The 17,067-nt window shown below is 39.0% G+C and overlaps 1 protein-coding gene across 4 annotated transcripts in view; it reads left to right on the plus strand.

Annotated features, from left to right (window-relative positions):
* FOCAD (focadhesin) overlaps positions 1-17,067 on the plus strand; it is a 286,020-nt gene that overhangs the window by 242,908 nt on the left and 26,045 nt on the right. For all 4 annotated transcript variants that reach the window (XM_070480582.1, XM_070480584.1, XM_070480583.1 and 1 more), the window contains 2 exons: positions 1,205-1,307; positions 3,563-3,643. In XM_070480582.1, the coding sequence (XP_070336683.1) occupies positions 1,205-1,307; positions 3,563-3,643 (184 nt within the window). The remainder of the gene's footprint in view (positions 1-1,204; positions 1,308-3,562; positions 3,644-17,067) is intronic.

Consider the following 17,067-nt stretch of genomic DNA (forward strand, 5'->3'; position numbering starts at 1 on the left):
ATAGAAAATGGGGAAATCTCTGGTCATTCGTGGTGAGTTCCAGGGGCAATGGAGAATCACTTAGGGCCCTGCATTTGCTGACCAACATACATCACCTCTGGAAAAAAAGAAAGCTGGAATTATTGAGTTAACTTAAGTTACTTTGGTTTCTCTTAAAAATTAAAACCCATCCATGCAGAGAATGTCAGGCCCTCCAGACAAGGAAAAATAGAAGACTGTCAAAGGGCAGGGCAGATAGCTAAGCAGAATAGTCAAGAGGCACTAGTTCAGATGTCACTAAAAGTATTTGAGTGAATTATTGTCAGAGTTATTCTTGGCTAAAGAATAAAATTGTCCATCTGCTTAGAAATGATTTTATATTTTCAGATTTTTATTTAAAATGGTATGATGTTCATTGAATGGAAGAAGCTAAAAAAATATCACTGAGGCTCCTCTCAACCTGAAGCAGCTGCTACTCATATTTGGTCATGTTTCTTTATAAGCGTTCTTATTTTCTCTGCATAGTTATATTCTTACCACATGTAGACTTTTGTGTCCTCCGCTTTCACCTAGCATACTTGTTTTGTCTTTTTTTTTTTTTGTAAAATATAGCTGGTTATAATACTCACCACATGAAGAAGTTGTAGTAATTCATGCCTTTGAAAGCAAACAAATCCTGGAACAGAAGAAACTGTCTTTTGCATGTATGAATGTAAATATTCTCAAAAATTTCCTGAAACTTAAATTGCCATAACTTAGGTAAAAAAATCTATAAATGAAAAATATTATTTAAAAGATCATATTATGAATGGTAAAATAGTAATAGAACACTGTTTAAAGAAGAGAACCAAATAATATCTCCTTCTACTTTTAAACGTATTTTAGTCCTAAGCAACTATCAGCCCTTTTTACTTTTTGGATTTTCTTTTCCCATATTTTGAAAACTCCTTTAGACCAGTCTGACCCAGTGAAATCTGAGACAATCACTGATGCCTTCTGTCGTGACTGATAGATTCATTCATTCTTTCATTCAGCAACACTTGTCGATCACCTCTGTGTCCCACATCTAGCATACTACACAGAGGATAGTACGTCTTGTCATAGAGCTTCTCATTACCAGCCAAGCTGCCATCTCATGAAAGATTAGTGACCTTCTGTGTGTGGCCTTTTATTGAGTGGAATTTGTATCTTGCTCATCGTTGAACTGTTAACATTTCATTCATAGGTCATCAGTGTGTCTGGGGTGATTGGTCTTCAGTCAAATGCCATCTGGCTTCTAGGACATCTTCATCTGTCTACTCTGTCCTCAAATCAAAGTAGAACCTCGGGTAAGATTGGAGTCATAGGGCATGGGAACTGGAAGGAGGGGTGCTGCCGTGGGGCTGTCTACTTGGTTAAGAGTGTTAATTTTCACAGCCATCCTCAGGGCTGTGTGTTACTGTCCCTCTTTTACGTCAGAGGAAGATGGACCATGGAGAAGTCTCCTGACTTGCCCAGAGTTACACAGCAGTTAAGTGGGAAATACACAGTTTGAAATCAGATCTGACAGCCACCAAAGCCTGTGCTCTTTTCACTCTCCCTCTCTTCCTTTCTTAGAGCTCAGTTTAGATGTTGGGTCTAACACCATATTTTACAAAGAACCGAAGACTCAGAAGGATTACGTGACATAGGTCCAAGCTTAGTGAGAAATCCAGAAACTAGGAATCAGATCCTTGAAGCTTGGAACAGAGTTCTTTTTACTTGACCAGAGGTAATCATAGTTTGTATAACATTCATATTTCATTAAGAGACTCTTCATATGACTGGAATTCTTCTGGCCCCTGCATTGAGAAAAGACTGAGGTAAATTGTTTTAAAGATGTGCATCTCCTTGGCCTTGGAATTAAAATCCTAGGTCTTAATGTAGCAAGATTTTTTCTATTTCTATTGCTTTTTAATAAAAGCAATAAAAATATTTGCAGTTCCCACGTGCTTAATTTATGTATGGACTTGGAGATTTTCTGGGGAAGACATCAGTGTAATGCACTGGGGCCTATATCTGCTTGTTGCTCTTTATAGAATTTTGACCACTGGCTCCCTTGGACTCAGGCCAGGGAGGTTTAGTTACCAAAGATTCCTCACTAAAACCTAGTTTCACACATCCCCTGACAGATATTCTACCGACAGCATTACCATGAACGCGGGCCACCGTAATTACTGATTCCCTGCCTTTCAGTCATTCCTTAGCTATATACATAGTGCATGGTTCCACAGCATTCCCCACATAATGAACTTTATACATTTAAAAGCTGTCATACTGTGAAGTGAAGCTTGCTCAGTTGTGTCTGACTCTTTGCAACCACATGGACTGTAAACTGCCAGGCTCCTCTGTCCATGGAATTCTCCCTCTATCCATGGAATTCTCCCTCTATCCATGGAATTCTCCAGGCAAGAATTCTGGAGTGGGGAAGAATACTGCTGTTCCCTTCTCCAGAGGATCTTCCCAACCCAGGGATTGAACACAGGTCTCCTGCATTGCAGGCAGATTCTTTACCATCTGAGCCACCAGGGGAGCCCAAGAATACTAGGGAGGATAGCCTATCCCTTCTCCAGGGGATCTGCCCAACCAAGGAATTCTTTACCAACTGAGATACCAGAGAAGCTGTCATATTAAAACTGGAAAAAGAAAAAAAAAAACATTGTCATATTGAAAACCCTAGGTAATGCTAGGCCTGAAGGACAATGGTCTCTCAATGTCCTGGTAAAAGTAGCATGTTTATGTCAGGCTTTTGCTTTTTTACATAGGCTTGTCATTGTTATGCTATGGGCTACATAATCTGGCCCACATATATTCGAGGTCAGTTGTAGTGAATCTTCTTATACTCAGGTTCTTTGGAGCAAAATGACTGTGTGTCTGGAAAAGTACAACTGCTCATTTCTGATGGAATTTTCCAGTGGAGCCATCTATCCCAGTAAAAACCATCTCATGAAACAATATGGGGAACCAGGAGGAAAAGAATCTAGAAAACTCCCAGGACTCAACTAGCATAAATGTCACTGCGTCGCTATTTCAGGTCAGCAGGCACAGCTGGTTTTTTGTATGTGTCGCTCACATAGAAGTCCCTGTCTCATGAAATAAGAGAGTGACTAGTATTAATACTGATTGACGTATTTCCATGGTTCATATATCTGACTCAGGATGCCCTTGATAGCCCATAGAATGGTGGTCTCAGCTTAGAAGTCCAGCGGACTCTGTTCTGACACAGGAGGTCACTGGATTGGAGTTCATTGATGTGCCACAGTGGAAAAGGGTGTTGTTTTTTTTTTTAAACCACTTCAGTACAATTTTCTTCTTCTATGGTTTTTTCCAACCCCTCCCAGATTTACCACCGTTTTAGATTTGCTTGCATAGTCTCAGTGATTACTTCAAGGCCAGCCACTTAATCTAATAGAATTAGTTGCAACCACAGAGTATTGTTCTGAGATTAATGGCATAAACATCTCCGCTTTGTCTCTAGGTTGATATAGCAGCATGAGATCATTATCTTTCCTTCATTAGTCCTGCCAAGTTCACTGGTTAATTTGATCATTTTCTGTCTCCACAGTTCCTACTGACTACAGCTATTTGCCTGAAAGCAGTTTTATTAGAGCAGCCGTTGGCTTCTTCGTTACAGGAGGAAAAAAAGGCAAGTGAGCACATTTCTTGAACTCTTTCTTTCTAGATGTTAAGTTTGTATGTCCTAAGCTTGCTTCTGTAGATTAAACAATACAAATCTGAAAGGGTGAATAATTTCTCCTCCCTCCAGATCATCTTTGCAGTAGAGCTGACTCAGAGACCAACTACAAAATAAGTGATACACAAACATACATACTGTGTATCCGCTTGAAATTACCAATCTAATATCTAATCTTCCTTTTGGCCATTTCAAAAGTATAAGAGCACATTACTTTTATTGTCAATTTCAAGCGAGTGTGACTTAAAAGAGAAAACACATGTTTGTATTACAGGACCTGACTTTGGAGGTAGGTCTTCTTGAACTTTGTGTGATCACTCTGTGTTGTTGGAATCACTGGCTCTGGTTCTTAATTTTAGCTTGTATTCTTTTTCTCTGCAATAATACCTTTGTGATTCTTTGTTGCTGCCACCAACAACAGAAAGACAGAGATTTAGTGCTTTTGTTTTTAACTGGAGCCAAAATAATCCCACATAAATTTTTAAATAAATGCACATTAATGATACACATCTATAAATTTATTCTTTGAGGAAAAAATGGATCCAAACTGAGTGTGTTGTAGCTCAGTTTTATGTAATGTTCTTTCACTGATGTTTTGCTAGTTTCATTCTTCGTTGGGCTGGTTGTGTCAGTCAAAACCAATGGGCGAAACCAATGCCTGTATTATAACAAATCCATCCAAATTTTAGGGGGAAAGTCTTTAAACAAATTAAAATGAAGATATCTGGAGGAAGAAAATTTGATTAATGGAGGTCATGGAAGAATAAAATCTTACCATTGGAAGGGACATTAGAGGTCATGTCTGTTGTCTAGGTTTCTACTGAGTACAGTAATCCCTGGAGCTTCCAAGTTATAAACTACTTTCAAAACTTGGACATAAATTCCCTTAGTTTCTGGAGTTCCAGAAATTGTGCTATTATCCTTGAGTTGTGAGTTAGCATGACTTGCTTTTCATATCTTCAGTAAAAGTTGGTATAATGTTACATCATTGTTGCACAGATACGTGTATATATGACCATGTCATTTATTACACATAATATGGAGTTGTTTATATATTGCCATAAATTAAATCTTTTTAAAGTAGATATTGCAAAGAATTCATTTGAATCAGTTCTAATGAGATGGATAAAACTGAAGCCCATTATACAGAGTGAAGTAAGCCAGAAAGATAAAGACCAATACAGTATACTGGGATTTAAAAAGATGGTAATGATAACCCTATATGCAAAACAGAAAAAAGAGACACAGATGTACAGACCAGACTCTGGGACTCTGTGGGAGAAGGCGAGGGTGGGATGTTCTGAGAGAATAGCATTGAAACAAGTATACTATCAAGGGTGAAACAGATCACCAGCCCAGGTTGGATGCATGAGACAAGTGCTCAGGGCTGGTGCACTGGGAAGACCCAGAGGGATGAGATGGGGAGGGAGGTGGGAGGGGGGATCGGGATGGGGAACACATGTAGATCCATGGCTGATTCATGTCAATGTATGGCAAAAACCACTACAATATTGTAAAGTAATTAGCCTCCAATTAATAAAAATAAATGAAAAAAATAAAGTAGATATTGTAGCAGAGATGTCTCCATTAATAGGAAATTGAATTCTTACTAAAGAAACATCTAAAATTTGCATGGTTAGAATAATTCTGCTGCTGCTGCTGAATAATTCTAGGAACATATATTTTTGCTCTAGTTTTTTGTTGGTTTGTTTTTGTTAGTTTGTTCACTGATATCTTATAAACTTTTTAAATGATGCTAATGTGAGATTTTTCCATGAGAAATAAGATTCTTAAACCAAATGAAACACAGACTCCTTTTCAGTGACTAAAATGTCATTTAACTCCCTAGATTCATGTTTCTTAGCAGAAGTGAATTTTCTCTGAATCTTGTGGAAATTCTTGATAAAATGTAACATTTTTGTGATTGGTCTGTCACAATACAATAGGAAATATTCCATTCCAAAACTGAAAAACATCAAGTGAAATTGACATCAGAAATGTTATGTAAAATCTTGCTATTAAAGCTATTTGAAGACAAGTAAATGAAATATTTTAAAAATGCCTTATTACCAATCAGATTTTTGGCATTTTCAGGTTGTGGGAGAGGGCTGCCTTTTTGTCAGGTTTCCTGACTAGATTCCAAGGAAAATCTATTCAGCCTTACACATTACTAATGATGACCCCAGAGGAGTGGGGGCCGTGGGAGGCTGACCTCCGCCTCGGAAGCCCATTTACAAAGACAAAACCAGACCCTGCTCTATGGGTCTAAATGGGATGGCCAAATGCGGAGGTGTGCATGCAAACGAGTGTTTTCTTCTTCAATATGCCCAGCTCATTTGAATTTTAATAACTCCCTTCTGAAGCAGCTTTTGAGTTTAAATGTCTGGATGTCACTCATCAGAGCCCAGTGGGGCTGCTGATAGGAAGGATGACAACTTTGGTGAACTCTTTTGAGGAAGAAATGGCTTGAGAGAATAAAAACCATGCTTGGCATAGGCAAAAGGGGGAAAACTTTTGGAATAGCATGGATCCATTGCCTATGTGTGCCATTTAATAACTTACAAGAGGAAGAACAATGTTACACGTTATCCTTGATCCACACATATGCCAGGATGAGATTGGATGAAATTATCTCAATTTTAACCAATCAGATCTGAGACAGTGAATATATTAGTCTGAGTTCTCATATTTAGGACTTCTCTCATTTTAGATGCCCACTTTAAAACTCAACAATAGAACATACCAAATATTCATAGTATCCATTCCTTCACACAGGCCTACATTTTTAAAACCATGCCAAATAGATAAAATTCCTTCCATTTTTGAAAGACTTCAGTTAATAGTTTTGAATATAACTGGTTTTTTGCTATACTCTATAACATTTTCTTTTCTTCCCTGATAGTCCCACCTCCTGGCAAATGTAATATTCCTTAACCTTTGTCATCATCATAATCTATTCCTATGGATATTTATTGACTGTGCTGGGCTTAAAATTTGCTTATAATCTAATTCCTCCTATTCTGGAATTATTTTTTTCTTCTTAGGGCCCTCTAAGTTTTGGCTCTTATTTTTCCTTCTTTTCTATTCATTTGTTCTTTCTCCTGACTTCTGATATTTGTTTTTTCTCAACCACAGAGTATATTCAGATTTCAAGATTTTTTCCTAATTTTAAAATAAAACAGTTAAACTGTCTTAAAAGTACTTACTGAAAGTCATCATTTATTTTCGGTGATAATGTTATATATTTCTACCTAATAATTAAGGGGGACTTCCCTGGTGGTCCAATGGCTAAGACTCCGTGCTCGTGGCTCAGCTGGTAAAGAATCCGCCTGCCATGAGGGAGACCTGGGTTCAATCCCTGGGTTGGAAAGATCGCCTGAAGAAGGGAAAGGCTACCCACTCCAGTATTCTGGCCTAGAGAATTCCATAGACTGTATAGTTCATGGGGTCACAAAGAGTTGGACATGACTGAGCGACTTCACTTTCACTAATAACTTAGGGTTATTTTCTTACCAATTCTCTTGCTAGGGAATATGACTTTCCAAGATTTTTCTACTAGGCTTTAAAGTTTATAGTAAGAAGTATTAATTTAAGGAAAACGTATTTAAATCCTTAAAATTAAGTCATTATGAATGGCATTTTCTTCTTGATATGGATTCATTGCTCAATGATTTGAGTGTATAGTTGGGCTTGTACATAAACTATAAGTAGGTAGATTGTCAACCGATCATTTCTGAATTACTAGCATGAGACATAATTGTTGATGAGTCTAACCAAAAGAATAGAATTAATGAACTCCGAGTATAGAATAAATGATATGAGAAAGTTGTCCTGTTTTCCTGTTGAAATTATGAAGTTGGTTACCAAAGTATATTATTTTTAAATAGGTTAGTTTAGTAATAGCTTACCAATACAATTCTTTTTACAAAGTTATTAGAAATAAACACATGTGTATAACGGGCTTCCCAGGTGGCACTAGTGGTAAAGAATCTGCCTGCCAACTCAGGAGATGCGAGTTCGATCCCTGAGTTGGGAAGATCCCCTGGAGGAGGAAATGGAAACCCATCTAGGGTTCTCACCTGGAAGATTACATGGACAGAGGAGCCTGACAGGCTGCAGTCCATAGGGTCGTGAAGAGTCGGACACAACTGAGCAAAGCAACGTGTGTGTAACATGAAGTTGAAAAACAGTATGAAGAAAAAGAAAGAATTCCCTGTAATCTCACCACCTAGAGATCGCCTCAATAGATATTCCAGTTTGTATCCTCTAGCTGTGTGTGTGTTAGATTATGTTGAATTATAAAATATATATTATTTTATTGTCTTTTTAAAATATATAACAAATTTCCATGTAAATGGACATGATCACCACTAATCTCCTGCATAAGGAGGGTTGGGAAAGTATGAAGAGCATTCTTACATCACTCTCTAGACTAGTGTTAATAGAGTATGTTGGGATTTTTTGTTGTTGTAAACATCATAGAAATATTTGAAAGAGTAAACAGTTATCCCATGGCTTTCGGCGTATGTTGGTTACTCAGTCGTGTCCGACTCTTTGAGACCCCATGGACTGTATGTAGCCTGCTAGGCTCCTCTGTCCATAGAATTTTCCAGGCGAGAATAGTGAAGTGGGTTGCCATTCCCTTCTCCAAGATATCTTCTTGACCCAGAGATCGAACCCAGGTCTCCTGCATGGCAGGCAGATTCTTTACCATCTGAGTCACCAGGGAAGCCCTTTCTAAAAGCTATTATCATTTAAAAATTTTACCTTTTAATTTGTTCCTTTTATGTACACACAATGTTCACATATTTCCCAGTGTACATATGCTTTGTATTCTTTAAGTTAATATTGTATTGTAAACATTTCCCTATTTTCCATATATTTCCATAATTATCATTTTTAAATGACTAGAATTTTCTGTCAAGTTGATGAATCATAATTAACCCATTTCCTTATTGGTCATCTAAAATGTTTCCATAATAGAGAATATCCTTGTGCATGTACCTTTCCTTAAGATAAATTCTCATCAATTTATAATTAGACTCTGAGGATGTGATAACTATAAGGATGGTATGGCCTCATTGCTCTTCAGAAGAATTGTATCAGGTTCCAGTACCTCGGCCCTCTATAAATATCACAGGATAGCAGCTTGTCATAAAGGTTAAAAGCTTGGGAGCCAGACTGCCTGGGTTCATAGCCCACTTATATGGCTTCTTAGCTGCGTCACTTCAGGCAAGCTGCTTAAGTCTGTAAGGCTCAATTGCCTCTGTAAAGTGGAAAAAATAATTGCATCTTCTTTCTAGAGTTTTTGTAAGGATTATGAGTTTATGAGTCATTTTATATAACAGTGCTTAGAAAATAAATGAAGAATAAACCCTTTCTAGTTATCATATTACAAAGCAAACCTTCATTTAGATAAACAAATGACTATAATAAAAGCCAGGCAGGTATAAAGTGATGCCTTAAGGCTAATTTGCATTCATTGTCAGAAGGAATGAACATTTTTGTATGTATTTACTATTTGAGATGTGGTTTCTTTTTTAAATTAAATGTTAGACTTTCTTTTGGGGGTTCCCCAGATGGCTCAGCGGTAAAGAATCTGCCTGCCCATGCAGGAGACACAGTAGATGCAGATTCAGTCCCTGGGTCTCGAAGGTCCCCTGCAGGAGGAAATAGCAGTACACTCCAGTATTCTTGCTGGGATAATCCCATGGACAGGGAAGGCTGGTGGGCTACAGACCCTGGGGTTTGTAGTCGGAGTCAAATCCGACTGAGCACACACACAGGGAAGTACATAAACCTACAAGCCATAAGCAAGAAAAAGAAAATTCCATTATCCCATTTACATTTTTTTGTAGACTTTCTCATGTAAGGAAAAGCTGCCTGCCCTTCTTTCTGTGCTTCCTTCCTGTCTTTCTTCTTCTTTCTTTCTGCCTGTCTTTCTTTCGATATAGACCACTAAATTCTTACTGTATTTAATTATTATTCAGTTATTCATTATTTTGAATTGTCCTCAAATTGTTCCAGATTAGATAAGAGCCTCTGACTCTTATGTCCTTCTGAGATAACCTCATCATTCTTTGAGTACATCCTTTTGTTTATGGCACACAAAGATGTTCTAGGTTCATCTTATTTTATCCTCAGACTTGTAGTAGCCTAAGAACTCAAGTGTCTTTTAGTGGAGAATGATATTTAGAAGTCAAGATCTGAGTACAAATTACTACATTGCTACTGAGGTAATCAGTGCTCCTAGGCCCTTTCAGCAGACACTTAGAAAATTTGTTCTCTCTCTTCTTCCCTCCCCTCCCTTCTCTCTCCCACATATGACTGTATTTTCATGTCTAGCTATGTGTGTTGAAAACCATGAGTTTACACCAACATCTCCAAACCAGTATCAAAGATTTCCTTCTGCATTTTCCTCTTCTTATTTGTAACCTCCTCTAGATTGTAAGAAACCCGGCTCCCGTTATTCTCAATATATTTGCCAGAGCCCTGATAAACCTGCCTTTCTCTCTCTTGGGCCCTGATTTCCACTGGGCAGCCACCCTGCTTGGCGGCCTTCCTGGTGCTCTTGGGCTCAGGGTTGTTTTTGTTTCTGGTAACACCAGATGATGTACTTGGTCCTAAGACAGAACATCCTACCAACTCTTGTGTCTGACTGAACCATCAGAATCACCAACTGTTATCAACAGCTGTCTTGGTTAGCAGTGCAGACAGAGGACAAGATGGTTGGATGGCTTCACCTGACTCATGATGGACATGAGTTTGAGCAAACTCCAGGAGTTGGTGATGGACAGGGAAGCGTGGTGTGCTGCAGTCCATGGGGTCACAAAGAGTCAGACATGACTGAGCGACTGAACTGAACTGTACTGATCTTGATTATATAGTGGTTCCTGGCATGGGGCTTAGCATCTGCAAAAATATGCCTGCTGTCTTTATATTGTCTACCTGTGTTTTCTAAGGACTATGTCTAGAAAAATCCTACTCATCCTTTCCATTTTGTTTTAAACATCCTTTCCTCAGTGGAAGGCAAGGGAGGATTCCCAGATGTTCCCTGTTTAGTATAGATTTGCTATGTGATACGTTCCTTTATGTTTTTTGTAGTACTTTACATATTTGTAATTATCTGCTTAATTATTCATGATTCTTTGTTTAAAGTCTATCTTTCCCATTAGACTATAATTTCCTCAAGGGCAGGAAGAGCTTCTGTGTTTAATCCTAAATGCTTAGTACAGAGTACTTGACATGTTAGCAGTTTTCAAATATTTGTTGTTCTACTGCTTTAATCATGTAGACACACCCACACATATGCATATATTTCTTCTAAACAGTGCTAAAGATGGAGAAGGTAAAGATATATCCACACAATGTAAGTGACAGCATGCTGGTTATGGAGCATAGAGACACCAGCAACTGTTAGCCTACTTGTTACCAGACTTTTCCTGTAAGGGTTACGCATGTACATTATAGCATTGAGATCGGATCCTCTGTGTAGCCAAAGTATGTGTGATAATGGGTCCTGTTGTAATGCATTATGTTCGGATATGCCATTTATATCAGGGTTCTTTGAAGCTGTCAACTGGGTGAGGGATTTAAAGCAACTTTGTACCCAGATTTTAAAACATCTGGATCCTTTTAACAAGTACTCTTAGGCCTTCTGAGTTCCAAATCCATTGTCTGTAAAGCATTCCCGTATTTCTTTTTATCTGAGGCACTTGTGTGAAAGACAGAGCTCTGTAATAAGGGAACTGATCATTCCCATACCCTAGGTGTGGATTCTTGTGTCTGATGCTGGTGATCTCTGGGGAGAGAACCATGTGACTCTGATCTCGCGTTTTAGGGCTACCTCTCTCTTCATACTTCCCCCCACATGCTTAGAACTACCAGGTATTTTCTCCATTCCTAGCATCTACTATAATTTCTTTCATTCCAGTTAGTGTCAGAATTAGTTGCCTGTAAATATAGTGGAAAATTCTGTGTGATTCTAGGTCTGTTGCACTACCTCGCTCAGTCATGTCCGACTCTTTGTGACCCCATCCATGGACTATAGCCCACCAGGCTTCTCCGCCCATGGAATTTTCCAGGCAAGAATACTGTAGTGGGTTGCCGTTTCCTTCTCCAGGGGATCTTCCCAACCCAGGGATTGAACCCAGGTCTCCTGCATTGCAGGCAGACACTTTAACCCTCTGAGCCACCAAGGAAGCCCTCTGTTAGTCCATACTAATTCTCCGCTTTTTTGAAAAGTGGAAGGTGTATTGCATAACAGCACTTACTGGATTTTCTGTGCTCCATTTGACAAGTTCTTCTCATTTCTGACACTTGCTTGTATATTGTTTTGTTTGTTAGTCGCTCAGTCTGACTGGATCACTCAGTCATTCGTGTCTGACTCTGCCACCCCATGGACTGTGACCCACCAGGCTCCTCTGTCCATGGAATTCTCCAGGCAAGAATACAGGAGTGGGTTGCCACTTCCTTCTCCAGGGCCTCTTCCCGACCCAGAGACTGAACCCACGTCTCCCACATTGCAGGCAGATTCTTTACCATCTGAGCCACTGAAAGGCTGTTACTGAACCATGAAAGACCCCGGGACTCTTGGCCTCCGGAGGAGAAGAACTCAATTCAGGGCCAGAGACGAGGCTTGGTCGCTCAGAGCTGTTGTGTAATAAAGTTATATTAAAGTATAAAGTATAGATATCATCCCTTGGAGTTTAGTCGGTAAAGAATCTGCCTACAATGCAGGAGTTCAGTTCAGTTCAGTTGCTCAGTCGTGTCTGACTCTTTGCAACCCCATGAATCGCAGCACGCCAGGTCTCCCTGTCCATCACCAACTCCCGAAGTTTACTCAAACTCATGTTCATCGAGTCGGTGATGCCATCCAGCCATCTCATCCTCTGTCATCCCCTTCTCCTCCTGCCCCCATTCCCTCCCAGCATCAGGGTCTTTTCCAATGAGTCAACTCTTCGCATGAGGTGACCAAAGTATTGGAGTTTCAGCTTCAGCATCAGTCCTTCCAATGAACACCCAGGACTGATCTCCTTCAGGATGGACTGGTTGGATCTCCTTGCAGTCCAAGGGACTCTCAAGAGTCTTCTCCAACACCACAGTTCAAAAGCATCAATTTTTCGGTGCTCAGCTTTCTTCACAGTCCAACTCTCACAACCATACATGACCACTGGAAAAACCACAGCCTTGACCAGACGGACCTTTGTTGGCAAAGTAATGTCTCTGCTTTTTAATATGCTATCTAGGTTGGTCCTAACTTTCCTTCCAAGGAGTAAGCGTCTTTTAATTTCATAGTTGCAGTCACCATCTGCAGTGATTTTGAAGCCCAAAAAAATAAAGTCTGACACTGTTTCCACTGTCTCCCCATCTATTACCCTTATGGCAGAAAGTGAAGAGGAACTAAAGAGCCTCTTGATGAAAGTGAAAGAGGAGAGTGAAAAAGTTGGCTTAAAGCAATGCAAGAGACCTGGGTTCAATTCCTGGGTCAGAAAGAACCCCTGGAGAAGGAAATGGCAACCCACTCCCGTATTCTTGCCTGGAGAATCCCTGTGGACAGAGGAGCCTGGCGGGCTACAGTCCATGGGGTCACAAGAGTCGGACACCACTTAGTGCCTAAACTACCACCAAAGTATAAAAGAGAGAGAGAAAGCTTCTGACACAGACATCAGAAGGGGGCAGAAAGAGTGCCCCCTGCTAGTCTTTAGCCAGATGTTATATAGCTACTAGCAAGCTGTTAATTATAGAAAGGAGATTTCTCAAAATTGAGAGTGGCACCAGGCCCCTCACCCACAACATGCATTTTGAGATAACATTGGCACCTGGTGAGTCATCCCAGGCCATAAAATGATTAGATTAGGAGAACAATGTAGGACTAAAACATACAGGTTTGTCAAATAGGTTCTGAGTCTTAGGTGGAACCGACTTGAAGAAAGACAGAGTCTAGGGTAAATACATATTTCATTAAGCTTAAGACAAACACTTGCATAAAAAGAACACATTGGTTAGCTCAAGGTTTGAGAAAAGTTAAGATGGAGCCAGGTGTCGTCATGGCAGCACAGAATTTTAAGAGATACCTCCTTTTAAATTTGTATAGAGAAGGGGAAAAATTCTAATACTTGTTGGTTTCCTCCTGCTGATTAAGAAAGAGATAAGAAATGTCTGAGGCTTGCAGCCTGTTTCTCCCTGGCCTTCCTGTCTGTTACCCTCTCACTACCAGGGAACCTTGTATATTAGGTCAGTTCTAAAGAGTATAGAGACAACATGCAAAGTGTGTAGATAGTAATGTGCAGGTACTGGTGAAAGTTCTGTTGTCTGTCAAGGGAGAGCTCATTGTCTAAGCAATAAGTGAAGTGAAGTGAAAGTCACTCAGTCGTGTCCAACCCTTTGGGACCCCATGGACTATACAGTCCATGGAATTCTCCAGGCCAGAATACTGAAGTGGGTAGCCTTTCCCTTCTCCAGGGGATCTTCCCAACCTAGGGATCGAATCCAGGTCTCCCACATTGCAGGTGGGTTTTTTACCAGCTGAGCCACCAGGGAAACCCCTAAGCAATAAAGGATCTAGAAAATAGTCATATTTCACTTTGAGTCCTGGTTTAGAGGACAGGTTTAATGTCTTCCCTGATTCTCTAGATCCTCTGGAAACTGCAAATTTCCTAGTGAATTCTGTAGAAGGAACTGGAATATAATTTTGTATAATTGTAAAAACACTTGATCTGAGAAAAAATTTAATAGAAATCAGCTTATAAATTAAAAGATTTCCAATATAGAATTGGATTTATGCCCTTAATAGGAGAGAAGAATAATCCTATGCCCAGATAGTCACTATACTATCTGCCAATTCATCAGACTATTTCTGTGAATTGTGAGCCAAAAGTCCCCCAAAAAGCATCTTAAATTTTGTTGTTGTTATTGTTGTTTTGTGAAATCAAAGACCCCAATTCGCAACCAACTTTGTGTGTGGACAGTCACCACGTGTATAGAATCAGTATAGAGTTGTGTGAATACTCAACCAAGTAATTCCTATCACAGCATTTTTTTTAATCACACCTGATTTTTCCTTGTCTGTTCACCCTCACTAGAATGTCAACTCCACGGTGACCTCATCTGCCATGTTCCACACTGTTTCCATTGTCTGGTAGCTAGTAGATCCTTAGTTGAATAAATGAATGTGTTTATGAATATATTTACTTTTTTTTTGGTTAGAAATTCTTCTCCTTGTGGTAGCAATAGTTAACTCCCTGATAATATCTCCTGTACTCCTAGTATTACATCACAAGGTGGAATGGAAATAAAGCTTCAGTTACTGGTAAACAGCATAGAAGAGTGGCAGGTGTGTTGAGCTTTTAACATTTTCATAAAGCAAAAAAGTGTTTGTTGGCAGGGAGAAAAACAGCACTGGAAGGCACACTATTAGTTTTACCTTCCAAGTCAGCAGAGGCAAAGATAAGAAGGTTTGTTGGTGACTACTAAGAAAACATGCTGATTCTTGAGATAGCTGAAGTTCTAAAACATCAGAGAAAGGCCTGGATTAGAAGGATGGGTTTACTAGTTTTCAATGCATAAGTAGTCTGTGAATCTGTGAGTAAATGAGTGTAGGCAGTGATAGAATTTATGTTACAGTGCTTTTTATTACAGAAAACAGTGACTCGCTTCAAGTGACTCAATATTTACTGCAAGGATTCATAGATTTCTCAGAAATATAAGAACAGATACTATTCTCAACCCTCAGAGTATCAGAGGCAGAAAGATATCAGGCATCAAGACTTCATCTTGCTCTTTCTGTCTACCTTGCCAGGGCTGTATCATATCCATATCTTCCATGGATCCTGCCTTTCTTCCCAAAGACTGCTTCATCCTTTCTCTTCTTTTGTGTTTGTGTGTGTGTGCTGAAATACACATAACATAAAGTTTACCATTGTAGCCATTTTAAAGTCTACAATTGGGTGGCATTTAGTACATTCACAATATTATACAAGTGTCACCAGTATTAAATAGCAGAACAATGTTCATCACCCCAATCCAATTTATTTTTTTTCCTTTTGTTGCTCATGTTTTTGGTCATTCCTAAGAATTCATGACTGATCAATAGACTTATCTCTATGTTTTCTTCTAAGAGTTTTATAGTTTTTTGTATTATCACTGATCTACTTTAAGTTAGTTTTTCTATATGGTATTAGTACTGGTAGGGATCCAGCTTCATTATTTGCATGTGGATATCTAGTCATCCCAGCAGTGTTTGTTGAAGAGACACCTTCTTTTTTCTATTGAGTGGTCTTAGCACCCTTGTCCAAAATCAATTAACCATAAATGTTTGGGTTTATTTCTGGCCTTCCAATTCTATTCCATTTTTAATATATGTCTATCCTTAGATTTTCCAGTACCACAGTTTTGATTACTATAGCTCTGTAGTAAGTTTTGAAATTGGTATGTGTGTGAGTCCTTAAGTTTTTCTTTTTTGAAATTGTTTTGACTATTTGGGCCCCCTTTGCAATTTCATATAGATTTGAGAATCAGCTTTTCCATTTCTGCAAAAAAGTTGTTGAAATTTTATAGGTATTGTGTTGAGTCTGTAGGTAGCTTTCATCTAGGTTATCAAATTTGTTGACATAGGACTTGTCTACATAGGGCCTCCAGCATTTCACAAAACGTAGTTCAGATTTTCCTGCCGCAGCACTGTTCAAGCAGCATTCTCCGCTCTGAGTTTCTGCCCAGATAAGCCATGATTCCCTGTATTCGTCTGTTTGGCTCTCTGGTCTTGGAGACAGCATCTTGCCCTTTCTTAAGTATCCAAAAGAGTTGTTGATTCTTAGTCTGTTTAGATTTTTACGTTTATAATAGAGTGGTAATTGCCAAACTTCTTACATGTAGATCTGAAAACCAAAAGTCACCCTTTTAAAAACTTTTTTAAAGTATAAAAAACATAAAATTTACCATCGTAACCATTTTTAAGAATACATTTATATAGGATTACACTATATTCACATCATTGTGAAACTAATCTCTGTAATGCTTTTATCTTGCAAAACTAAAACTTTGTACCCATTAAGCAAAAACTACCCTTTCTTCCTTTCCTGATCCTGGTAACCACCATTCTACCTTCCCTATCTGTTAATTTGACTATTCTACTTGCTGGATTTAAGTGGAATCATAGCATTTGGAAGAAAAGCTATGACCAACCTAGACACCATATTAAAAAGCAGATACATTACTTTGCCAACCAAGGTCCATCTAGTCAAAGCCATGGTTTTCCAGTAGTCATGTATGGATGTGAGAGTTGGACTATAAAGAAAGCTGAGCACAAAAGAATTGATGCTTTTGAACTGTGGTTTTTGAGAGGAATGGGCTTCCCTGATAGCTTGGTTGGTAAAGAA

Source organism: Odocoileus virginianus, chromosome 18, assembly GCF_023699985.2.
Source record: "Odocoileus virginianus isolate 20LAN1187 ecotype Illinois chromosome 18, Ovbor_1.2, whole genome shotgun sequence".
Taxonomy (NCBI): Eukaryota; Metazoa; Chordata; class Mammalia; order Artiodactyla; family Cervidae; genus Odocoileus; species Odocoileus virginianus.